The sequence below is a fragment of the Nyctereutes procyonoides genome, unplaced genomic scaffold, assembly GCF_905146905.1.
Source record: "Nyctereutes procyonoides isolate TBG_1078 unplaced genomic scaffold, NYPRO_anot_genome, whole genome shotgun sequence".
Lineage (NCBI taxonomy): Eukaryota > Metazoa > Chordata > Mammalia > Carnivora > Canidae > Nyctereutes > Nyctereutes procyonoides.
Genome location: NW_026575046.1, coordinates 34,710,252 through 34,737,830, shown reverse-complemented (window position 1 = coordinate 34,737,830; position 27,579 = coordinate 34,710,252). Strand labels below are relative to the sequence as shown.

General features: G+C 40.6%; 1 protein-coding gene across 2 annotated transcripts in view; it reads right to left on the bottom strand.

Moving 5' to 3' along the window:
- SGCD (sarcoglycan delta) overlaps positions 1-27,579 on the bottom strand; it is a 909,403-nt gene that overhangs the window by 114,723 nt on the left and 767,101 nt on the right. For both annotated transcript variants that reach the window (XM_055325395.1, XM_055325394.1), the window contains 2 exons: positions 24,348-24,435; positions 18,564-18,683 (listed from right to left, as the gene is read on the bottom strand). In XM_055325395.1, coding sequence (XP_055181370.1) covers positions 18,564-18,683; positions 24,348-24,435 — 208 coding nt within the window. The remainder of the gene's footprint in view (positions 1-18,563; positions 18,684-24,347; positions 24,436-27,579) is intronic.

The window sequence follows — 27,579 nt, the reverse complement described above, 5'->3', positions numbered from 1 at the left end:
ATCTGTGCCCTTTGTCATTGCAGATCATTAAAACTTTAGCAAGAAATAAAGTCTAAAGGAAGAATTTCAAGAGATGTTGCACCTGCACATGAGTCTAGGGAAAAAGGTTGAACGGGGACAATGTCTTTGCCTATTTAACATTCCCTCATTCTCCTTTCAATAGTAGAATAATTATTTGTTTTGGGTCAATCTACCAGGGATGTGATCACATGTTCCTCCCTACACATCCCACAAACACACAGAAGGGAATGTGACCTAGGGTGGCCAATCAGACTATCTGATTCTCTAGAAAGAGTGCTTGCTCCAAGAATATGCTACCCAAGCAGGGATGATCACTTCTCTTCCCGCAGTGACATCCCTGGCTGGCTGGACAAGGTGTTCCCATCTCTTCCTTGCAATACTGTCTGCTAAGGAGCTGCCCGAAGAAACTCTGTGTCTGGAATGAGATATTAAAAGCACCAGAGCTGTCCCTATCTGGAATTTTCAATGATGTGAGTGAGCAAGTTCCCCTTTTCCCTTTTTTTTTCTTTAAAAAAAAAAAATACTTTCCTTAACCCTGATTAATTTTGCTTTCTGTCACATATAATTGGAAGCACCCTAAGTAATGCATTCTTTTCCTCTTGGGTGAAGAAGTCGATGTCATGACTTTCTATACCATGCCACATCACTAAAGCAAGGAGAACTGCTCTCTGGAGCCTACAAACAAGTCTGTCTTTTGCGAGAGATCATTATTCCTATATGACTTCACTTCAAACACCTGCTCAATATGAAATGGAAATCCACAGGGCAACAGAAGCCAGTCAATTTTCACTACCAGACAAGAGTTGTGAAAGCAAATGTGCTCAAGTGGCCTTCTGGGCTGAATTGGTGTAAGACAGCTTTGAGGGCATTTAGCATCTCTCTCTCTTTCTCTCTGTTTAACAATACAGGGGCAAGCACATTTTGTGAGCCTTTTGTAGTTTTTTCCTCTATTTCTGTAAACAGTGCCGTTGTCACACAGGAAAAACAACAACAATCGTGTCCGTGAGGTCTGAATTATTCAGTACCAAAGAGCATGTTCTTAAATGTTGAACTGATTATCTTTTAGAGAAAAGAAAAAAAGCAAGTGTCAAAACCAAAATCTGCAGAGCTTTATAGCTCGGTTTGGGTGTTTGCTAAGTGTATCTTGTGCTGCTTTGTCAATCCAAGTGACAGTTAATCAATACTAATCTGATGCCAGTTGATTCTTCCCTTTCCATAAACAGGATTAAGGTATACTACCTATGACTATATTTTATCCCTGGCTGTAAATCCATATGCTTTAGTGTAAATGCATTAGCATCTCTTTTTAAATGGAATGCACCGTGTATACAAGAAAATAAAGATGAATTACCAAGTTGTCCTGAAAAAATGCCTTTCTGATCCATTATGAAAATGTTTCGGCTTTCAAGGCAGTAGTAAGTAGATCAGGCATTTCCCATTATTTTATATTGTGATCTATATCCCTGTCTCTGGGGTTACCTATTAAGTTAACACTCAGAATATTTTATGGACATATTGTCCTTCCTGGGTTGGGCAAGAGGATTTTTTTTTCTTTTACTTATTTTTTTCCTCTGCTTGTTAGTTTGTTTAAGCCTTCACTCCTCCTTTACATCAATATTTATTTAGTGCCCACTGTGGGTCAGGTGATGCCCTAGGGACGAGAGATGAGATGCTCAACAATAATCTACAGACCTCCATCCCTAATTTGCCCTAATATTGTCTAATTCTTCCATGGCCAGCTGGAGCAGTACACACCTAGGGTCAAATACTCCTATGCTGGAGCACTTCAGTCTGTTTATGCACATCAGAGCTTGGTTAAGCAACGACTCAATCTTCTAATGTCACTTTACAGTTGATGGGGAGTTTCATACCTACTTTTAAATTCCAATAAACACCTATATGAAGGGAATGGAGACTCATTTAAGGGTGAGCATCTAACATCACTGGATGAGTGAGGAAAATATCTACCTCCTAGTTTGCTCTATAAGGCCTTGCTGCTCATGACTGAACACAGGTAAAACATTCTGCAAGGGCCTAGAACACAGAAAGAGTGCAATGAGTGTTAATGGTCATGATTCTATCCCTGTTTAGCAACAGACATAAACCACTGTCAATCTGTCCATCCACCTACCTCAACGTCCCTTGGAATTTTAGGAATAAAAGGTGAGGGCTTGCCTTATATGGGCCCATCAGCTTGCTTACATCTGATAAAGCCCTAAATGCAAAAAAAGTCCTTTATGATTTTGACACTACTGATTTTCCCAGGGGAAGTCTTTCTATTGCCCTCTATGGGCAGCTGGATAACCTTGTGAATATATTCTTCCAAAGCATGAACTCATTCTTCTGTGGTCCTACTACTCTCTTCCTACTTATTGTTTCCTTATGATGCCCCAAACGTTTCAGCAATCCTTAGCGTCCTTATGATCTCATGCTTGGCCCAACTTTTTCCCATTATGTGATCACTGGGAAAGGAAACACCATTCTTATGTTTCTTTGCTAGAATTCTTTTTTTTTTTTTTTTTACTAGTATTACTTCGGCTTTTATTACTCAAGTTTGTATGGGCTGATATATTGAGGAGTTAGAATTTCTTTTTTTGTAAATATTATTTTGCATGGGTATTTTAAATATTAACTGTTGGCTTACAGGAAATGTTAAAGATTCTAAGAGCAACAATAACATTACTTCAGGCACTTTGACTACATTATGCTATTTAATCACTGCAACAACAATGCAAGTTAGATACTATTATCAATCTTCATTTGCAGATGGGGAAACAGAGGTTTTGACAGGTAATTTATTTTCTAAATGATAAAAAACAGTTAATTTATTGAGATTAGTATATCTCAGGAACATGGTAAGCTGTACATGGATATTACTTAATTCTTACAGACATTATCTGGAAAAGCAGGACTGCCCACCCATTCCCATTGTGCACAAAAGGCTCACTGAGGTTGCTGACTTGCTTATGATCCTGCCTCAAGTAAGCAGGGGCACGAGGACTTGATAATGAGATCTGACTGAGATCTGGAAGGTGTGTTCTGAGAACTCCCATGGAAAGCCTATCCTGTGATAGATTCAAACATACCTATCTCCTCCCTTTTCCTCCCCACTGAATCAAATGTGGGGCCTAGATGTAGCTCCCTCATTTGAGTAAACAGACTTTAAAACATCTGGTTAGTTCCTTTTTGTGGTTTGGTGGCTGGAGTGGTAGAAGAGCTGAGAAAATGGCAGAAGGAAAAGATAAAACCTGTCATGGTGACACCTTCTGCTTAGTGAGAAGCAGATTTAAGCTCCCTGAGATGCCTGATTTCAGTTACTTTATTATTATTATTATTATTATTATTATTATTATTATTATTATATATTCCTTTAAAAATAAACCCTAGTCTAAGTTCTCATCACTAATGGAAGAATAATATTGGAACTCCTGTGTATTAAGAAATATATCCTCTACCATCCTCATCTTGGATTTCCCACCAAAGCTACTGTGTGATTCTGAACCTTTTAACTGTTCTGGGCTTATTTTCTGTATCTATAAAGTTAGAGTAACCTGTTGCCCAACTGATGGATCAAGTTTGGATCATGAAGACCAGATGAGAGATGAAGGGGTTTTTCAACCTGTAGAGCAAAGTGCAAATACTAGTGACAAATGGTCCCAGATCAGAGAATCCCCCTGGATCAGATAAAGACTCTTTTTCACTCTTTAAAAACTGCTCCTTTTGTAAGTGTGTCCTCTTAAAGTCAGATTAGTAAACTAAATATGATTAATTTAAGATTAAAAGTAAGACCTTCAACTAAGTCATTAAACTCTCTCTATACATATTCCAAAGCTCTCCAAAGGTCCCACCTCAAGGTCCCATTTAGGGACACTGGATGCTAACAAATTAATAAGCCCAGTGTCATTTTTCTGAATGTTTTTATGCAGGCAATGCAAAAACTCTTTCCAGATTTTCATGACAAATGGAAACAGCTCAAGGAGAAAGCTCACTAAATGGATGAAGCTGACATACTTCTAATCCATTAGAGCAAAGGACTTTCAGAGACCCAGGGACCCCACAGAAATCATCCTCCCACAAGGCAATTGATCATAACTTGAGGAATTGAGGAATTATTTCAGGATTGGGCCAAAGCAGCCTTAGAGGAGGAGAAGGAAAAACCACCAATTTCAACACATCTCAGAATTTTAAAAAAACATATCCAACTATGAGATAACACATGTATTAATAGGGTAGTTTACAGGGCATGCTTCTAACACATAATACACACCTTAACATTTGCCATTTGAGTGCCTCAGATGACAGATGCAGCCTGTCCTTTATCCCAATAATAGGTTTTTGTAATGGAGGAAACAACCCTGGTTCTCAATGGAAAGGAATGTAGGGGAAACATCAAAAACAAGCAATGTAATAAATGTGAAGGGCAGATAGCTAAGTACATATTAGAGCTAATACTTATTAGTGCTAGGCCCATATCAGTGCTAAGTACTTAGGTGCTTAACGATGTCAGTGATTCCATAAATGCCTTTTAAGGTCTACTTCGACTACAAGATTATATAATAAAGGAATGGATATCAATCCTATGTGACAGGCATAATTCATGCTATTATCAAGAAGAAATGGAACTTCCTATTAGGGATGCCTTCTCTAGGCTGCTACATCTCTGACTTCACAAATAAAAGTAGGCCATCCTGCTGCTCTGATTAGGAGGCAGAGATTCAGACTCTACTGGTGTCATTTCCCTTTTCCCCATGCCAAAGAGCCATCTCCTGCAAAGCTCCTATCTTGAGTTCCTTGCTTCTGCCACTACTTTGGAGCCAAGCCCTGTTAGAAGGGCAGCAGGATCACCCTTCACCATTGGCTAACATGGTACACCCTGCTGTATGTACGTATGGCCTGACTTCAGGCACTGTGGAGGGGAGAAGAATGTAATCTACAACCTGGACACACACAAGTTATTTATAGTGGTACGTCAGTGTTCTCTACACCTTCCCTCTGGTACAGGGATTCTCAAACTCTATATTTGGGGCCAGGTTATTCTTTGCTGTGGCGGGCTGTCTTGTGCATCATGGGATGTTCAGTAGCTTCCTCATCTTCTGCCCATTAGATGCCAGTAGCAATCCACCCACCCAAGTTTGTGACCATCAAAGATATCTCTAGATTACCAGTCATCTCTAGATTATGTCATGTTTCTCTGGGTTGCGGCAATGCAAAACTGCCAGAGCCATTGTCTGGTCCTAGTGTGTTGTAACATCCTCTCCCAACCAGCTCCAGGCTAACTCCATACCCAGAATTTAATGAGAGAGCTCTGCTTGAGACAAACGGTCCGTGATTCCAAACAAGAAATGATATAGGCTTATCTCAGAGTTTGGAATCATGTCTGATTCTTGTTATATTCTAGCTAAATCCCCAACTTAACATAGAGTCTGTACATAAGTGCTAAGCATTAACATTAAGACAGGGGACCTTACCTAGAGATGCCAAGGACTCACAGATAGACAGAAGTCAGTAGGTCTGTGAACCCTGAAAAGGCAGATCTAACATCATTATTTTCACTAATCTTTAACTGAAATATAGCATTTCCTTTGATTAGAAAGTAGAAAATGATCTGTAGTAATTATCATTCTGGGACTCTGTTACCAATAGAAATCACAGATTATTTCCTATCATAGTGAAGTTGTTACACACATCTGAAAACATTATTTATACTCATCACTACTTTGAAATGGTGGTAATTATTCAGCCTATAGCTAGATCTTTTTATATGTTTGTAACAAAGAAAGACCTAAATTATTACATCACAGAATTGTATTTTATATTTGATAACCGTGTGACATTGGCTTTTTTTGGTCATCTCATATAAAGGGTTAAAAATATAATTCTGAAAAGAGGTCAAATGTCTTCAAAGGGGTCTATGACAGAAAAAAGACCTCGTGCTTTAGAATGATAACTATTATAATTATCAGGCAAATGTTCAGAGATCATAATCAATCTCTTAGAACTTTTTGTACCATCCCTAGTGGTCCTTGAGCGGGGAGGGCCATACTCACAGAAGAAATATAACTACTGCCAATGAGAGGCAGGACATGTGGCTGACTTATCTCACTGTAGGGCATGACATGGGGGAGGAGAAATCCACTCTTACTGTGTAACCTCAGATAAGTTGTTTTATTTCCACAGTCTTCTATCCCTTAATTTCTAAGATGGTGATTTCTTTTATTCCTCTTTTCTCCCTCATCCTAAGTGTCTTTAAGGGTAGCTTTGGGCATCAAAGAAGAAGGCAAAACCAAACCAAACCAAACCAAACCAACCAAACTAAAAACAACCACCGAAACAAAATAAAACAAAAAACCAATCCCAAAACCCTTTGCAAGGATTCCAGTCTAACTAAATGCTACTATGCAGAAGGGGATTATACATTCAGTTCTCAAGGACTGCATTAGTTCTTGTGTGTCAGCTCACTTGTGATTTGTGGTAGCAAAGACATTCCCCCATACTGGCTTCTCACACTTGTAATTAGTCTGTCTGAGGATCGCAGAAGAGGGCAGGAGAAAGAGAGAGAGAGAAAGAGGAAAGGGCTCATTTTAACAACCAATCAATTCAACTCCCATCCTGTAAGTCATTTTTTATCCCCCAATCATTCAAGTGATAGGACTAGGTTTTTCAACTGAAGTTCAGTTGCCAGGCTGTACTGCAAGAACAAGAATGGCTTTTGACATTATCTTTTCCTCCCAACAAGACCAGCTCCCCCTGCTTCCTCTAACTTCACCCACTGAAATCCTTCAAGGGCTAAGTGAAGTCTCTAATTCTCAGGGAAGGCCCCTCCTTGGAACATGTGTGGCCCCGATGTCCTAGGCCACTTTTAGAGTGCACAGCCTTGCACATGACGGTCTCTGGTACATTTCTCACATCTGATATTCTAACATAAGTTCCCATTCCCAAAGGCAAGTAGAGACCATGCCTTATAAATCCAAGGCCCCGGCATCCTTCCTTGCTCCACCAGACATCTGTGATCAGAATCTGCTAAAGAGACATATTTTCAGTGTCCTGGGGGGGAAGAATTAGGCTGGAGGAACTTGCTTAGGCTATCATGCAAGGATGCTCTCATTAAACACAGCTGAAGCACTAGAGCCTGAACACTTCCCAATAACCAGTCAGCTAGACGGATAGGATGTTGAGAGGGAAAGTCATTTTCCTTGGCAGCTGAGATGCATTTAACAGCCAAAGAAGAAAAGCACATTACCTTCCTCCATAGCTCATAGGCACTCTGCATATTGATTTCATATCAGCTCTCTCTTTTGTTTGGTTAAATGCAATCTCTGCCACAAGCCTAGGATACAATACAAGTACTTTAAATGTGCTTTGACCTCCGATCAGCTCCCATCAAGCAAGTTAGTGGGAAGAACAATGGACCCTGTTCAGCATTCATCGGCCAAGCTTGCACTCTGTCCAACTGGGATAATTCCACCCTTCCTCATACTCTCAGCCTGTTTCCTTTGGGCTGAGAGTAAAAATGGGCAAGGTGAGCTGTCTTGTGCACTGGAGGTCTGGGAGAGCAGGCTGCATAACTTTCTTTTGGGGATGTCTTTTTGAATTAAACTGCCAAGCAGAGACCTCACAGAGGTGTCTGGTCCCATAAACAGTGGATCTGTCTGACAACCCCCCAGATCATCCTCCCCATACCATCCTATAAATCACATATCAGATCCTGTCATTCCCGTTTGAAGCCCTTCAATGCCTTCCCATTATCCTTAAGTCTAAGTACCTTAATAGGATACACTGTGTCCAAGTTAACAATACGGTTCTATAATAGATGCATACACACACACACATCTCCACAATGATCCATGTATATGTGTATTTGTTGCTACGTGTATGTGATATATGCTAAAAGACTAGGCTCTTTATACTAAAATATGGAATTCCACACCTTAAATGGGTGGATTGTATGATCTGTGAATTACATCTTAACAAAGGTACAAAAACCAAACCAAATAAACACACTAATAAAGTCTGATTATCTAGACTTATATCTCACTTCAGCTGTTGAACTTCTACATAACTTGCTTTTGCTTTGGTCAGTTTGTTCATATGTAACATGAGCGTAATAATAAAACCTATCTTAGAGGGCTATCTTGAGAACTGAGTTAACACATAAAGAGATTTGAATGGTATTGGGTAGGGAGTAAGTATTTAATAAATGTTGACTATCATAATTACGGCCTCTCTCTTTTCATGGCTGAGTGCTCTGCTCCTTGACCTCCACTCCCTGGCTTTGCTGGAGTTGTAAAATTTTTTCTGAAAGAGCATGCTTCCCCGAGACTTTGTACATGTTGCTCCACACTCAGCCTTCCAATCCCATTTCCTGGACTAACCTCCATTTATCTTTCCAGTCTCAAATGAAAAATAATTTCCTTTGAGAACACTTCCTTGCTGGCCAAATAAATAAATAAATAAATAAAAGAAAGATAAAAGAAAAAAAAGTTAATATCTCCTAATTTCATGTTTCCATGACATACTGTACTTTCTCCATGATAAGTCACATTCTTCTCATGTAAATGTTAACAATTGTCTTTCTTATTTGGCTGTGGATTCCAGAAAGGCAGTCGCCTCCTGACCCCAGGACCCCAGACCGCAACCCTAGCTCTTTGGTCAGCAAAGTAGCTGGCCACAGTAAGTGCTCAATTTGTTGAATGCAACTGAATATCTTTTTAAGTAAGAACTGCCTACACTATGGCTTAAATAATGCCAAGAACCTTCCTGTTGATGTCACTCCCTTTCTTTTTTTGGACCCATGAAATTTCTTGCATCATAAATAACTCCCAATTGTCTAAGTACACTTTTCTCTTTGGCTTGCAGAATCAAAATCATATCAAAAACTTCCATTAACAATTCAGCCACAACCTGCACAGCACATTGCCTTAAGGGGAAAATCCTGAGGAGTCTCTGGCTGAACCCTCAGATGACTCCTTAACTCAGGCTTTGAGGGAAGTAAGCGATTTTTGTTTATTTGATGCTGGTAACAACAATCTCTTCCCCCAAAATAAATCCTGATGTGTTTATTTGCTGGAAAAAAACAAGGGCAGCTCACCCCACTTCCTCTGTCACCCAGAGCCATGCTCCTGGCTCTGCTGATACTGCAGTTCAGGAGGCTGTAGGTCATTCCCCTGAATCTGCTAAGTCAATATCCCCCCTTACACTTTCCCTCAATTTCTCCTCTGAAGTTTCTCTAGGCCACTTCTGTTGGCTTGGTGTCCTACCCTTCTCTCCAGCATTTTGGGTAATCCTCTTAGTACATACTGCAGCCCAGTGCCAGCTTCTATATTCTATTTAACTTCATAAGAAATGTTTCCAGTGCTATTTAGTATTTCACAGAGAATACGCTTTGACATTCCTACTAGCCTCTAACCTATTTGAGATCAAGGGAATTTTATGCTGTGTCCTTACATCCTCGCATTGGGCTTTGGTGATAGTTGCACAAATCATGCTCAATTGGAATCTGTAGAAGGAACAATAGTAATAGTCATTGATAAGAGTGGGCATTTACGTGCTTAGCAGTGTGCCAGGAAGTTTTCATACACTATGCGGGTACTCTTACTACCCTCGTTTTACATATGGGCAACCTGAGATTTTCAGAATTTAGAGACTTACCCAAGGTTGTGCCTCTAGAACCATGAGAGGTATCCAGGCCATCTGTCTCCCAATCTCATAACCATCTAACCATTCTGCTGTCCTATATTACTGTCATAAAGGGAACTCAGACATTTGCTTCTATCCTGTGCCCTGAAGGGTTCTAAGTAATTTCTCTCTCCTAATTCCTTTTTTTCAGAGTCACCCTTGCCACCTGACCCATCATTCCTAGGGAAGGAAAGGTACAAAAGGGGTTAAGACTAGAAAAGTAGTACATAGCATAAGCATAGAACAAGGTGGGAGGGAGAGTATAAGTCGCAGAGGGAAGTATTTTTAGCACTCTTTTCTCCCACTCAAATAAGCAGAATTAAATTCAAGTCCCTCCAATAAAGGAGAATGAAGTTAATTTCCTTCCCCAGTCTGCACACTGAGAGTTTCTTATTCACATTGTCATCTCATTAAATTCCTAGTGTCACTGTGAAACACCAACATTCTCCTTGGTCTCTGCTGGGAAGAAAGAAAAAAAAAATCAACTCAGGTGACTTGTGGTTGAATAAGAATATTCTGCAACAGTGAATATAATTAATGAGAAAGGCGACAATATACCTAGCCTATATGGACAGCCTCTTGACATTGAAGATGTCCTGGGAGAACTTTATCCCCTCATTTGAAAATACTGTTCTCGGTATTAACTGCCAAGAAGAAAACTCTGATGATAAAAACAAACCAACAGATGCCTGAAAGCACATTAGCCAGTAGCTCAATGGAGAATTTCAAGTCGTGTTGGTTCCGCAGACAAAAAAAGCTGAAACATACCCCTCCCTCAGTAAGTGCTGGAATTGGTTCTCTTGAAAGCAGCCAAATAGTGTACCTCATCAACTCTTTAATCAAACTAGAAAGCTCACAAATGTCCCCAACTGTCTTTTCTCCTCCTGCCTCCCTTCTATACACTCCCCCCCACCCCCCCCCGCCTCATGTGCAAGTGCGGGAGACAATGGCTCAGCGACTGGGGAGGTCTGCTAAGGCAATGCTGCTGGGACAGCTGGCAACGTTTACACAGTACGATGAATCTATCGCGCTGATATTAAATCACATCTCCCTCTTGCCAAAGGGAAAAGTGTGCAGGGCCCAACGAATACTTTTGCATCAGGAATCAACCCCTCAAGCTTGGGGGATGAAGGTGCACCCAGAACTGTGGCAGCTTATGATGCCCGGGCACATGGGTGGATGGGTGCATGAAACAAGGTGGTGGAATCATGGAGGCTTTTGGATGGGCTTTTTTATTTTTTGGAAAATCATGACAGTTTGTACTCCAGTAGCATTTCAGATGAAACCTCATTATTATTTCTCTATTGTAGAATTGTGCTTTTTCTCATTAAGTAGCTGTGGTTTATTAAGGTTGGGGTTGTTCATCTGAGACTCTTTTATACTCGGCTTTCTCGCTACATTATTTATGGGAAATGTATCTTTATGATCGAGTACATTATTTCTGCATTCCTGTAAATAATAAACCAGGTTTGGAATGAGATGCCGGAGAAGAATTCTACAACAGGCAATTCTTTTTAAATAGTTGAATGTCCTGTAGATTATCTCTGATAATGATAATAAAGAGCAGAAAGAGGGCCCTGGCAGGTTCCAGGCTCCTCTGATTTGTTACGCAAATGTTCCTATTAGACTGGTAGGCTCTCATCTCTTAAGGATCAATGTCTGAATTACTCAGTTTTCACCACCACATAGAAGGCACCATGTTCCATTTTTACTGTAACCCTTAGGCCTCTCTCATGTTTCTTCTTACTCACTGATGAGATACTTCAGAAAGGAAGAGAAACAGAAAAAATGGAGGGCAAAGAAAAAGGCGGAGAGGTTGTTTATTCAGAACCACACACACTGCCTAAGTGATTAGAGTCGAATAGCCAACATCACATGGCTAGTAAGTATGGTAGAACCAGTTTGTCACATTCTAAAGTGCTGAGTTCCTTCTCATGGAGAAAGACAGAGGAGATAAGGAAAAGCATAAGAACATAGGATGGGGACCTTAACATCTGAGGATGCCCCCAGGAGGGCAGTCACAGCCTTGATAAAGTTGCCCTGGAGGTTTGTTCAGTGGAAGAAATGGGGAAGGGGTTGTTGGATACACTCTATTTGAAGAGAATCTGTGAGTTCTTGTTCTGGGATGCCCTCTTAGGTCATCTCTTTGGAATCCTTGTGTTCAATCTGTATGGATGACTCTTTGACTCTCTGCTAGTGGACCATCTCTTGTGGGCTTTTTTGTTGGCATTTTCCACTGGACACCTGGCCTCTCTCTCAGGTGCTCAAGCAGCAAGACCCAGGGCATCTAAAGCTGAACCATTTATCTCCAATCCCAAACCTACTATTGCTCCTCTATAGTTCTATTAATGATGCTACAAGTGTCTGTCTGACAAAGTACACAATACCAGAGCCATCCCTGACTTCCGGAATCCTCTTGACTATCCACATGCACTTAGTTGTCAAGTTCCATCAATTCTTCTTCAAAATGCTCTTTCCCGTTTGTTCTCTTTTCTCTTTCCATTCTGGTTTAGGCTCTTATGAATCCTCAATGAAAGCATAATAATATTTTCTTAACTTAGGTGCACATTCTCCCTCCCTCCCATTCTCTATACACAAACATTCCAATGTTCAAAATCTTTCAATCTATTCTTGTAACAAATACTACTGAGCACTTGCTCTGCAAGCACTATTCTAGATTCTGAAAAACAAAAGTTCCTGCTGTCATAAAGCTTACATTCTAATGAGGAGGATATAATGAAAATAAACATATTTTACATAAAATAAACACTTTATCACAACCATGCATATTGTGCTATCTGTCTGAAGAGGAATAAGGCAGAGTAGACACGAACCAGGAGTATGCAAACTTTTTCTGTAAAGTGCCAAATAATAAACATTGTAGGCTTTGTGGGCCATATGATCTGTCTCAACTACCCAACTCTGCAGTTGTAGTGTGAAAGCAATCATAGATAATACTTAAAGAAATGAGCACTGCTGTGTTCCAGTAAACATTACAAAACTAGGTGGTGCATTTAGACTCACTGGTCCACAGGAGTCAACACTTGGTACAGACAATGAAATCAGGAGTGTGCTATTTTTAGAAGACAGCCAAGGAAGACCTCTGTGATGAAGTGACATTTAAGCCATAAAGGGAGAGGTCTTTTATGCATAGATTGGAAAAGAGCATTTTATGTAGAGGGAAGAGTAACATAAATGCTGAGAGGTGAGAACGTGCTTAGTGATGAAGCAAGGAGGACCACATCTGTGGACCTGAGTGAGCAAGGGGATGAGAGGTTGTAAAGCATCTTCTGCTGATTGTCACAATTCCTGGGTACCATGGTCTCAGGCATGGCTGTCAGGATTATCCATTGTCATACCTTTGATGACAATAATGAATATTTCCTGTTTCTTGTCCAGCATCCATTCTTTCTCCTGGACACAACATCCCAATTTCCCTTTGGACAACTGTCCCCTTTAGCTCATTCTTGGTCATCTCCAACCTTAGCTCTAGCAGTGGAGATATGACCCAGGCCTTGCTCACCAGCGGACTCCATCACTGTGGTCACAACTAGTTCAGGGATGGGCATGTGGCCTGTACCAGTCTAGTCAGAGAAAAAATCCAGGCCTTTGTTGGATATATATTCAAGATATAAAGAAGATAAGCACTTTCTGCTTTTGAAAACAAAATGCATGATTGTATAACAGAGCCCATAGGTGTTCAGGAAAAGGGAGACCCTGAATTTTGGTTACATTATATGAGCCACTGAATCTAGCCTAAAGTCAACTACTGATGGACTTTTCTATCACATGAGGTGACCGGTCTCCCCACCCCCCAACCAAGTGACTCTTGACTAATAAACATGTGTTGTTCCATTCACCAAGCAAATACTCCCCCTATGGCTCTGATGCACCAACATGTACTCAAGGTCTGGTTCAAAGCTTCTCAATTAAGCAGCTATCTAAACTCTCTCTAGCATACCACCCCATCACAGTTGGCTTCTGTAATTCCAATCTCTTTGTTTCTATCCTTCTAAGCAGCTTGTTTTTTGCATGTGTGTTTCAACTCCTTGAAGGGACAAAGAACTCCCTAAGAGAGCAGGGATAGGGACTCACATCTGTGTATCTCCAGGACTCCAGCTGTGGGGACTTAGAGATTCAGGTCTATAAATGTATATATGTGTATATGTATATGTCATATATACACACACACACGTATCTATTAAATGAATGACCACCACTAAAAACACCCCACTCCTTTCATCATAATTATCAATTGCCAGGTTGCAATAGAAAGTTTCACCAAAAACTAAAACAGAAGGCTAAATGTATCATCTGATGTCTTCCTAAAAAAATTAGCATCAGACCACATTTAAATTTCTATAAATCTTCTGCTAATTTCAATTGCTTTAGAATTAATTAAAAATGTTTTGCAATCGATAATACTGTAACTCAAATAATTAGCATCAAGTAGCATCTAAAGGACATATTTAAAAAACTAATCTAGAGTATAAATAGACCTAATTAACAATCAGAATAACATTTTATAATTATGCTTTGTTTATAAGTGCTAGAATGTCCAATTCATTGTTCAATGAAATTGGTCATTAATGAAAATCAAAGTGATTTTTCCCTGATGTCTCCATAAAGATGCCTCTTCGATGCACTGACTGTTATGTTGCCTATTTTCTTGGTGATTTTTAAAGACTATTTCTGCCCAATATTTAATAACTTTGTTCTATAATTAAAGCTGAACAATATCATGCCTTATCTTGCACAGTAACTTACACCTTTTTGGTAATTAAACAGATGGGCCTGACTACAAATCTGAATTCTCTTATGTCTGACCCAAAGAGATAACTTTGAAGAATGGAAATCCCAAGGATGGCAAAGATATCAGGACCACATAAAGAGAGACAGGGCCTGGTACCTGCATGAAAGCAAAGAGACTAGAGAACCAGGGCACTAGGAGACTAAGAGAATGACAGCCCTTATCAGCAGAGTTAGGGAAGTGGGCTCTGGAGAGGCAGGGAGTTTGCTAGAGGACTCCAAAGTTCAGTTGCAGAGAAGGGAGGGAGTGATGTCTATGCAGAAAAGTACAGGCTATTTGCTGGGAATTTGGAATTAGAATTGAGAAGGCAGTTCAAAGCAAACTGTGATTTGGGGTCATTTGAAAGGAAGCAAATGTTGAAGTCATATATAAGTGTGGAATTTCCCACAGAAATGTGAAAAGAGGAAAATGAGGGCTGAGCCTGGAGGGAGTCTACACCTGATGCCAAGTGTGAGTCCATGTTACTTGTCAGATGAAAGATGGGTTAGTGAGGGCAGAAGAGGAAAAGTCAGAGACCTGGGAGGACTATGGGGCAGGAGAGTATCTAGAAACCAGAAAGGGAGGGATGGCTGGAAAGCAGTTGACCAGTTCTCTTTCCCTCTTCTTGTGGTGGTCGTGTGTTAGGAAGCTCAATCAAATCTAATGTAATAGAAGTCACGCATATAGTGTGAAGACTGCCGAGATTCAGAGCCCAACTGCATCAGTTTCTCTCTGTGCAGCTTTGGGCAATTTCACATCCCTCTGTGCCTCAGTTTGTTCCTCTGTACATCAAGATGATAAGCCAGGGCCCTCTCAACCAATGTGGTTATTCATAGTGATTAGTTGAGCATTTTACCCAGAGTAAACCCTCCACATATGTTGGCTATATTCATCTGTGTCATTTCTGGAGCAACATGGTAAAAGCTGAGCCTGAACTCACTGAAAGTTACCAGCAAAACTGAGGCAAAATTGGGAGTGTCTTAGGTCAGTGGTTCTCAAACTTTCATGTGCATTATATTCACCCAGAAGGCTTATTCAAAGACAGCTTGCTGGGCCCCACTCATGAGTTTCTGGTTCAGTAGGTTTGGGTGAGGCTTGAGGGTTTGCAAGACTAATAAGTAGACTATAGCTGAAACTCACCATTCAGGGACTCACATTTTCAGAACCAGTATCTTAGTGACTTGAAGAAGGGATCCTATAATGGGGAATTCAACCCAAGGCCTTCAACCCCTCCATCATGTAAGTCAACTTGAGAACACACAGGTAAGCAAGACTAGCCTTGTGTGCCCTTGGGTGACATGGACAGTGCAGTACTTTTTAGCAATAAAAGACTCTTTCTCTGCTGGCCCTTCCTATGTCCCAGAAATTCACTAGTCTAAACTTAACTGATACATGCATACTTCTACAAGGTCTCTGCCAATTTCTAAGTACATTCTTACATGAACATACAGGATTGCATAAAATTTTAGAATGTCATGGGTCCCCTGAAGGCCAAGTGGACCAAGAGAAACTATCACCAACATGATGGTTAGCATGTACCAAGTGCTTATTGTATGCCACCCACTGCGCTATTCACTCTACATACACTGTGCCATCCAGTCCTTCCAACTACTGTGACCACCAAGCATTATCATACATGTCACAGAGCAGAAGGGTGCCTAGAAGGTGAAGTGACATACTAAGGCCCTGGCTGATGAATGACAGAAACCAAGATTCTTAGCCAGTGTCAACTCTAAAACCTGTGCTCTCAGCTACTCATGTACGTGGCTCTTGTCTGCTCTCTTTCCCTCAGGAAAGATGTGCATAGATGATAGATCAGCAACTATGGTCTACCTACCTTGATCCCCCCCATATATCTTCCTGGATAAAAACTTCCAGATAGTTGAACTATTCTTAATGAAGTAGGGCTTCTAGACCCTTGGTCATACTATTCAGGGTCCTTTGAATGTGCACAAGGAAGTCAATGACCTGAAAACTGAATAGGTGGATGTAGTTATGCAGAGAAGAATGTAAACAACTGAATTAAGTTACTATATTCCGGAGGTATTATTCTCTTAGGCTTACTCCTTAATATTTTCTACTGCTATTCTTACTCAACTATCGACAGAAATAACTAATTTATTTACATTATGTTTCTTATTATATTTATTCATTCTCCCATTCTTCATTTTGTTCCATTCTCTTTGTTTCATATACTTGGAAACTAAAGCTTAGAGAGCAAAATAGACTTGAGTAGGGTCACTCAGATCCTAACTATTTGAGCAAGGATTCAAATCTAGCTATGTTAGAATCCACCATGAAATATGCATCCAGATTCAAACATCCCAAGAGCTTGCTCAGTCTGATGACTCAAAAAGACAAACTTCTCATTAAGCTGAAAATGAAATTGCCTAAACTTCTCGTTCCACACCATATGGCTGAATCCCAGCTGACAGGAAGCTCATTTCTGCAACACACCAGGCTCATTTCACTGAGTAGGTTGATGCGAGATATGTGGGGTGGTCATTTCCTAATCTTTTTAGTATTGATAGCAGCAGTGGTATTTATTATGGTGCTTCCTTTCTACATTTTAACATAAAAAAGCAAATGTTCCTAATGATGGAAAGAGACAAATTTTATCCTAAATCGTTCTCTAAGTAAAATAGCACAAGCATACACAATGACAACAACAACAATAACAAAAATATCTACCTCTTTTCAAGTGACCCAAAACTACAATAGTCTTCCAGTCCTTAGTCGATTGAACAGTAGGGTGGGGAAGGTTGGGGGGGGGGGTTCTTAAGTGATACCATCCTAGGGGTTTTACACAAAGATTAAGCTGAAGTATTTGGACATCTAAAATTATCCTGAATCTTTCCAAAGATTCAGATTTTAAAGAAGCAAGGTGACTCACAAAGTGCCAAAGAACTAATGGGAAGTGCCAAACCACGTTTGTACAAAATGATCTTAGCATAAGATATCATCATTTTCCCCCCTGGGAAATTATTCTACAGCTGGTATAGAAAAATACTCTTGAACAAAAGGAGAGCCTGAAGTTTTCGTGTTTGTTTCCCCCACAGCCCCCCAAAACCTAGAACAAATATGGAAAGTGCCATTTCTACAAATAATAGAGAAAAATATTAATTGTAAAGGTTGGCCAAGGTCTTAGAACATATTTATGTGCATTTAGGTGTATTGAGGTTGGGGCCCATGGGTAAGGATTTGAACCATCCTACCACTGGTGCTTGATCTTAGACAAGTTTCTTTACCTTTTCAAGCCCTAGTTTACTTATCTGAAAATGGGACAAATTTGAGGAGGTAGCAAAGTATAGTGCTCTAAAGTGAAACATGCCAAATTCAAAATACCTGGTTGATGTAACATGAGCTCATTTAACCCGAGGGACCACTTGAGATGGTAGATGTTCTTAGCTCAACTGAGAAAAGAAAACCAGCTCAGTGACATCAGTACCCTGCCCAAAGCCACACAACTAATTGGTGACAGAGAGCAGGGATAAGTGACAGAGTAGCTCCAGCACCAGGATTCCTAAATCACCATACTAGACCATATCAGTAGACAGCCACAGAACACTACTTTGTTGTATGCTCAAATCTCAGGAGTCCATTGGTGGCACCATAGATGTTCCTGCAAATGGTTTCACGGATATATTCTTGGGTCCTTTCACCAGAGCTTCTAATTCAGTGAGACATGGTTGGATCTGTGAATCTAGACTTTTCAGAAGTTCCCTAGGTGATTCTTAATTTCCAACCAGGTTTAGAAATCTCTGAATCATGTATATGTCTTGACTGCTTCTACCAAGACTGCCAGTCTGTGAGGATAGGATATGCTCCATTATACTTGTTGGCATCAACATGCATCCCCATCCAAAGCAAAGTGTTGGCAGTTATGCTACAAAAACTCATGATTTGAGATATTTTCATGGTTGGACCAGGTTCTGAGGTAGGGGGTAGGAGGAGTTCATCTACCTTAATTTAAGAGAATCTCAGTAATTGGCCTAAATCTCTTCTAAGCACCATTTCACTTTTCCTCTAAAATGTATACATTGGCATCAAATCAATTAAATGATTAAAGTTTCCTTACCTAAAACTCTTAATCTCTCAGCTCCCACCACCACCTCATTGTTATCTGCAGAGAAAAGCAATTTTCCAGAAACTGTCTTTACTTCAAACTTTTTGCCATACGCTTCTACGGCTTTTGGACCTAGAAGGAAGAGATAGAGACACACATGCACATTAGTCCCATTGCATTCAATTACAAAGAGCTTTTCATAGAACATATACATCTGACAAGATTGTATTGGACTTTAATGTACGTGGATTGGTTTTCAGAAGCCAACCATGAAAAATCAGTCTTGTGACTCTGGCCATGTCCTGTCAATTACTTTTAATCATATGCTCTCAGGCTATAATTTTAAAGACCATCATGTCCTTTCTTCAGACTAATGCTTGAATGAGGTTTCCCTTCACTAACCACTAAATTACTGTCAAATTCTTGTAGATTTTGGCTTGAATGTATCAAGGCACAGAAAGCTCACCACCTCTTGAAGTAATCAGGCTAACTCTGGCCAGCTCTAACTGTTGGAAAGGGTGTTTTTAAATTCAGTTGAAGTCTGTCTCACTCTGTACCCTTAACCCAGTAGCTGCATGTGACACCCGACAAGTCTACATCCTCAGTATATAGATCATTTCCTGGGAAAAAAGGCTATAATATATTGCAACTAATTGTTAGAAAGTTGTTGAATCTTTTATGCTAGAATTTCATGCAATAAATTTTAGAATGTTTATCATAAGACAACAGATGCTTTTCTTGAAGGGGGGCTATAGTGATGGCATCTTCTGATGGGGACAGATACAAGTTTAAACATTTATTAATGAATCAGAAAACTGCAGAGTTTTAGGTATGATGGAAAAAAATAAAACAAGTTAATGTGTTAGAATTTAAAACAAACAAACAAACAAACAACAGGAGACATTTCAGTTTATCTGAGCTAGAGCTACCTGAATACCTCAAGTTCAGATGGCTCTCAAAAGCTGCTTGGCAGAAATGCATCAGAATAACCTGGGGGTGTAATCATCCTCCCTAAACCTCATTCAGATCAAAAAGAACTTATCTTTTGGTCTGGAAGTTCATAAAGAAAAAAAATTGAGGTTAGAGTCTAGAAATCTTATATTTTTATATTTTTCCAAAACTGCTCAGGGGATTCTGATAGAGCATTTTTGTTAGTAGTTATTTTTCAAAACAGTGTCACTAAACTATAAAAAGCAGTAATGAAAGGGCCCTCAATGCCTTCCAGGCAAAGACCAACGAACACACATACAGGTGAACAAATTGGGCTTATTATTCATTGCTGTGATTGGCAACCACACAGGGCATATCAGTAAGAAAGAACTTATTACAGTATTTGGTATTATGTTATTTTGGGGCTAGGTTTAAGGAAGCAAGGCTTTGCTCTGCATTAGGTGCCGTTAGAAAGTAGGTGTAATTTTACAATTGGTGAGTTAATAAATTTTATCTGGAGGCAGAGAAGACCAGAGCAATGCTAAAACTGTAAGGGATAAAGAAACAGCAGTCACTGATATTAACCAGGACTGAGGAATGTTCAGTCATTTTGATGGTTTGGATAAATGTCTCCATTTTTGTTTATTTTCAGACATGATTAGACTTGTCTTTGTTTTTTGATTTGTCTTGATCCTTCATGATGACCAAGTAGCCTTGTCTGGTGGTGATGTTCTGCAAAATTATTTATGTTCAAACAGAACAACACAGAGGCTAGGCTTTTGGTATCAGGCCTGGACATCTAGGGCTACTTTCCTCATTAGCAAGTCTACCAGACCAAAAATCAGAAGATAAGAACTATGTGCCAACTTCCTCATTTTTTGGTAATGTGACTTTGGGAAAATCCTTTGATATTTCTGAACCTCATTTTCTGCATCTGTAAAATTGTACTATCACCATCTATCCTATTACCTTATAGGAAGGTTAAAAGGATCAAATTATATGATGTTTATAAAAAGAACTTTGTAGGTGGAAAAGTGGTGTGAAATGTTGGGGACTGCTCTCATGATTATCATCACTGTCATCATAACCCATCACCATTTTTCTAATGCAATGGTCCTAACACACTGAAAATAATTAATGACAATCACCTCTCAATGCACTCGCCTCATTCACTTAATCATGCCAATTTGGCAGCTAATACACCTGATCTCCTGCTAATACACCCACACTAGTCCTCTGACAAAACGAAGGGCATTGGAAAGGCTCCTGAATGAGTGGGAAATTGTAACAGACATAGCAGAGACTTTCCAAATGGCATGGGACTTAGCCATGACTGTCTTCATGCTGTAGGTGAGAAGAACAAGTGGGAGCAGAGCTAAGGGCTCTCTCAAGGTCACAAGGTCAGTTAATGGCAGATCTGGGTCTGGAACTAAAGAATTGTTCCATAGAAGAACAGGGATGTGTGTTTGTCTAGAGACAGAAGAGGGTTAGAGTCAACACATAAGGAGCAGCTAGGAGGGGAGCTTTTGGGGAGATTGGTGGTGGCATAATGGAAAGCTGGAGATAAGGACCAGAGAGCAATTCTCAAAGAAAGGAGATGGGAAGTGAGGGCTTTGGATTAGATGATTCTGGGAGGGGTGAGATGTGGCTGTCTTCTTGGTCATACCAAAATTTTAAATTAAATCTGTTAATACTTCGGGATTGTTACCCCTTTTCTAAGGGGGAGAGTGGAGATCAGGAGGTAAAGGAGTGTTAATAAATGAATGAATAACCTCAGGACAGGTATGGGGTTAAGTATAGTTTGCCACTCTGGATCTAGTTAATGGCATAATGGGGGTGTGACTGAGGTACAAAAATTCTTGCTTGGGCTTTGCCCCAGGGAGATGGGTAGTATCATGAGATAAGGCCCTTGAGGAATCAAGGACATCTGCCTACATAATAAAGCAAGTCTGCTCTAAATTTACTACTGGTTTGTGAGACATGCAAGAGAATGTCCTAAAGACACTGAAGCAATCATAGAGTTCAAGACACAATTAAGTTATCTTGCTTTTCAGGGCTTCTTAGAACACAAAAAGGAATATATCTACGAACAGCCAGAGCCATTTGCACATATAAAGCTCTGTAGTTGGGGATTTTAGCCAAAATCTCACAGAACTACTGGCTCAATGGTGCAGATGGCTTGTCCTTTTGTTGATTTTACCTGGGGCTGCCAAATGGCCGAGACATGGCTGAAATCTTTTTTTTTTTTTTTTTTTTTTTTTTTTTTAAAGATTCTGGAGGGAAATGCAAATGGGGCTGGAGACTACTTAGGAGTTCCCTCGGTGAACCCACCGTTCCTCTCTGGGATGGAAAAAAATCATTATTTGTAATCTGTAACTACTCTCCAGTTAATCTCCCTCAGTGCATGGTGGTATATTTTGAGTACTTCCTTAATGCATCTCCTACACAGGGAGAACTGGAATCCATCAGGAAACACCAGCAGCCCCCCCACCCATGCCCATGTCATGAAGCAGGGGTCATCCTGCCTAATTCTTCTTCCCAGCTCCCTTGAGCCTGAGACCTTTCCCCACTCTGGTGAGATGCTATGGAAGGTTTGCTTACAACCCCCTCTTTGCAGGCCAGAGGGCTTCCCATATGGTTCACTACGGAGAGGACACTAAATCAGCAGCAAGGTGGGCCAGATGAGCTTTTGTGGCCTAACCTGACAATTTGCCTATCATTGAAAGCACTGTTCCATGAGGAAAATTTCCCTGAATTACTAACACTGGAATTTCTTCTGGGATTTTGAGACATTCTTGAGGTCAGAAATCCTGATCTTCAGGATTGCCTTCCTAAACCTGGCTACTTGGATGGAGAGCGGTCATTTGCTCTCAGGTAGGTACCCCACCAACCATAGCAAGCTTTAGCAGATCCTGTCTCCTGGAACTTATCTGTGCTTTCTGTCACGTGCATAAATGCAAAAGGAGAGCCTAAAGGAAAACTTTACTGGGTGAGCATGCATGCGTATATGTACTTAGAATTATATTTTGAACCATGTATTATCCTTTCTAGAGAATCTTGAAAGGCTCCTCCCAGCTGGTGTTAGAGTAGCTTTTGGTCCATTTCATTTTAATATGAGCTATCTTGGACCTCACTGTGAGAGCTCAGGCTAAGTGTATCAGCTGCCAGGAGGGCCTAACTTGGACAGAGGAGACAGGAAGACAGAAGACAAGGAAGGAAGAAAAGAGGAGAGAATGGAAGAGAAAAAAGAGAGAGAAAGAGAGACAGAGAGAGAGAGGAGAGATGGGGGAGGGAGGAGGAGGAGGAAAGACCAGAGCAGAGAGAAGGGAGAGGGTGTGGGGAGAGGAAGGAAGGATGGAAGTAGGGTAGGGGAGATGAGAGGAAGGGGTAAGGAATTTGGGGAGAGAAGGGAGAGGAGGAGGTTGGCTTGGAGGGGGGAAGGGGAGAGATGCCAACTGAAGAGTAGTCACTTGGGGACTTCCAGCTTTATCAAAACTAAATTTGTCAAGTAAACCAAATCTCCCATGGCAAATAAATGGCAAATGATCAACAGGCTAAATAAGTTCCTTTCTGAACAGAAGAATCAGGGAACGAGAGGTTGGATTTATTTCCCTCCTGGAGGCAATTTTCACACATGCTGCTTAAATCACTGCTTACTGAAGCTGTTTATTTAATTATTTAGCATTGTGACTGCAGGCCAGATGTTCTGTAAGCAAGGCCGACAATCCAGTCACACACCGGAACAACATGTTTATGGATTATGGACTTCGCCATGCGGCAGTTCCATCCAACCCAGGTCGATGGTCCAAGTTACCCACTGGCCATGAGTCTCTAGCCATCAGATGCAGTGTTCCGGCAGGGGACAGAGACGCTTTCCCCAGCAAGGCTCTGGGCACAGGGCACCTGTTTCCTTGTAGCGTGTTTATTAGCAGGGGCTCCAGATGTTTTAGGCACAGTAATGTTACAGGGTATTTGGGCAACTGGCTTCTCACGATGTCCATCTGTCTACTTCTCTCTTAGCCCCGAAGCCAAACAAATGACATTCTCTCTTTGGAAGTGTAACAATGCCATTCAGACACATACCTCTTTTTCCCTTCCATTGTCGGGGTACATAATGGCTCTGTTCACTGCAGCTCATAACCTACACTGGGGCATTGGTCATACCACACAACACATTACCATGATCATAAGGCCCATGCTGATCATTATAATCATTATGTGAATAACCAACCCTTGTTTTTTTTTTATTTTTTTATTTTTATTTTTTTCCCTTGTTTAAATTTTAGGAAGATGCAGCTTAAAATCCAGTGAGTGCTTTCCATGACTGTTAGGAACAGATCTGCTCTACTAAAAGAAACCACACAAACATCATCAGTGGAGATATATCTGCATTTTGCAGTTGAGTCAGGTTCAAAGTCAGCACATATCACAAACATGGCATGGATTCAAATTGCCTTTAAAAATCCCCTTTACACCCCATAAAGTCTGGGTGCAGGGTTTTGTGTATATTGTGCTTTCTCTCAATTAATCCAACACAGCCAGCTTTTCCTCCAGCATTGGAGCAGAGAGCTTTTCTGTTGTTGAGCACCAGATGAAGCAGCTGGCTTATGTTTAGGGGCCATGTTACATGAAAAATAGTTTATTGCCCCTCTAAACAAGTATTGTTGGATTTGCCTAAGTTAAATGTGAGACTCTACCCTTTAGTAGAATCATAGAACACATGCTACCTTCTCCTTCCCCATACTATAAAGCATGTTAGTGCACATTTCTTTGTTTAGTTCACATGGTATTTCATTCACTCTTTAGTTCTATGTTATCTGAGTGCTTAGTGTAGACCAGGTACTGACAAGTCCTTTGTTTTCTTACCTGTTATGAGCTGAGTTAGCACTTTAGTCTGGTCGTTGAGAATGTTCACTGTAACATTTCTGGCTGATTTGAAGTACAGGGCATTACCCTGTAATGACAAAATAAGAGAAAGACATGAAAATGGCAGATTGCTAAACAACAACAACAAGAACAACAAACCCTATAACCACAACTCTCCAAGGCACTGAACTGGTCTTCGCCAAGTTCTAACTGATATGTCTTTATTTGAAAACTCCAAATGTTTAATCATCCCTATATACATGATAATTAATTGGCATTCATCCAAAATGGATCTCCGCCAAAGAGATCCACAGAGACCAACATACATTCAAAATAGATTTCCTTAACATACACACATAGTTGAATCAGAGACAACCCAGTGACAAAGAGTCTTTTAGATCTTACTCAGATGTTTGTTACCTTTGGTATACAGAACGATCAGGAATGATTGATAATCTCCTAATTTCACCCTTCCTAGCTCATAATTTCTCTCAAAGAAATTTTGAGAGTCCTTAATGAAGAGCAGAAAGCATGTATAAAATACCTGAGGTCAGCTCCTCTGGCGTATCCACTTGCTGCGAGAATCCAGGGCAACTCTCTGTGCTTTCATTCAATTCTTCCTTTGTCAAAAAGAGCACCCCAGTCCATCCATTTTCACCCTGGGCTAGATATTTCTGAGAATGACTCAGAGTAGGGGCAGGCACACTTTTTCTGCCAAGGGTCTAATAGTAAATATTTTAGCTTTTGTGGGATGTACAGTCTCTGTGGGTAACTACTCAACTGCTCATTGCTGTTTTGGTGCAAAACAGCCATAGACAGCATATAGACAAATGGGGATGGCTGTATTCCAGTAAAACTGTATTCAGGGACAGTGATAATTGAATTTCAATAATTTTAAATTTAACATAATTTTACTGGATCATAAAACATTCTTCCTTTTGTCCCCTAATCATTTAAGAAAGTAAAAACCATTCTTATGCCATTGGCCAAAAGAGAATAGGTACAGATGCTGGATTTAGCCCATAGGCCATAGTTCATCAACTCCTGGCTTTCGCTGTTCTCCCTTTCCTGGAGTAAACTAAAGCCACAAAGTAAAGGGTGAATTGCTGCCAGAATATGTCAGTATCCAGATAGTTGTTATTAGAAAAAAGGAATGTGGGGGTAGTCATTATCATCTTTCTAAACCTAAATACCACATGGCATTTATCTGCCCCCAAAATTCTTTAATACCACAATGCATCAAGGCGCAAACTCAGAAAAGCCATCATCCTAAAAGCGGTGCAGAAAGTGAAGATAAGCAAGACTCCTCTTTACTTTTAAAGTCTTAGGATCTAATAGGAGGGATAAAATGGACACACAACACCAGCAGAGAACGATGGTGTGAGGGTGGGGGGTGGATTAAGGAGCCCCAAACAAAGTGTGTGTGGGACCTTCCTGAAGCATAAGATTATTTATTGCTTGAGACTGAGGAGTGGGAAGCAAAGGAGATGTTTGTTAATGCTTAAGCTGAGCCTTAAAAAGAACATAGATAGGTTTCACCCAGATGAAAGGAAAAAGGGAGGTCATGGAGGTAGGAAGGTTGTGGGATGAGTATCTAATGTCTCTTTCCTTCCAAAGCTGGCAGGGCGTAGGAGGGGATTCGTGAGCTCAACCTAGCATCTGCACGTGGGAGGGCAGCTGGCCAGCAGTGACAGGCAGCCACCACGAAGGCATTTTTCCTGTAGACTGAAGGTCTAGAATCATGGTCTCCCTCTCCCAAGCCACTGTGCGGGACTCCAGTGAATCAGGGGTTGCCCTGATGAAACAGTCACTGTCTCTCTCCCCGACACTACAACAGCAGCTCTGGCCCAAGGTGAACTTCTAAAATGGAGAACTCATACCCTATACCTGTGACCTGCCCACGCCATGGAGAGTCAGTTCACCTTGGGCAAGACCTGCTGTCCTAGCGTCAGCTAGAGAGACAGTGACTTCTGTCTCATCAGGGTAACTGCTGATTCTCTGGAATCCCCCACAATGGCTCAGAGTTAAAATTCTTCCTGATGGTAAACTTTTTGCTTTCTTTTGTTTTTCAATTAGGTAAGAGAAGAAGAAATTCAATATTGTCATAGGCTTCTGTCTTCTGTCCATTGCATAACAAATATTAGCCTAAACTAAAACAGTTTCTTTGGCATAGCTTTTGGCAGCACTCAACAGTTCTACTTAAAGCCTAAAATCAATTCAAGTAATGTGAGGATTCAGAACCTGGAACCCGGACAGGAGGTTATATGTTTCTAGAAGTTAATGTACTAATTCTTCTTATATTCAGCGAGCTGGTGCTGCAGAGAGAAGAGCTACATGGAGTGAGAGAATGGGATATATTCTCCTGCCACTGACCAGTGTGTGATCTTGAGTGAATCACTTAACTGCTCTGTGGTTTATCTGTGAGCTCTTTACCATCAACACGGATATGAGCAGCAAACTCACAGCTGACAGAACTGTGCACTCACTATGAGCCGTGTGTGCAACAGAAGCCCTGGAGTCAGCCCGCCTAGTTTACCATCCCCGCTCTACCACCTGCTAGTTGGGTGACATTACGCAAATTAATAGTTCTAAGCCTCAGTTTCTTGATATGTATAATGGTGCAAATATTATTGAATTATTAAAATTCACATATTATTGAAATTATTAAATTTTATATGTAATTATTAAAGCACATGTGGTCCAGTGCCAGGCACACAGTAAGTCTTCCAGCAGTTATGGTAAACAGGGGTGGGGGTGGGATGGGGGAGTAATGACAGGCAGGAGGAGAGGGGGAAGGAGGAAGGAGGAGTGAGGGAAATGAAGAAGACCTCTCTTTGTATTACCAATCTTCACAACCCATCTGGGCAGTGAGTCAGCGACTTCTGTTTCCAGTAGCTTCCATCTCCATATTTCAAAGGAACTACCTATATGTGACTGGCTCACCATTATTTTTCAAATCCCAGTTTCTTCAAATGCTACTTGCTTATCCTTAGTATTATTCAAAAAATCCCACTGCAGAAAAAATCTCCCAACAGCTTTGTTCAAGATTTATAGCAAGCAATATAAGAAAGCCACCCATCCCTTTTTATTGTCACGTCAAAATATTATAATTTACTATTAACTGTGTTGATATGCTCAAATCCTGGGAAACACAGTCTTTGCTATGTCAGGGTTTAAACAAAAAGCTTCATTCTAGCCTAGAAAGTGTTGCTGTAATCCTCCCATACACCTT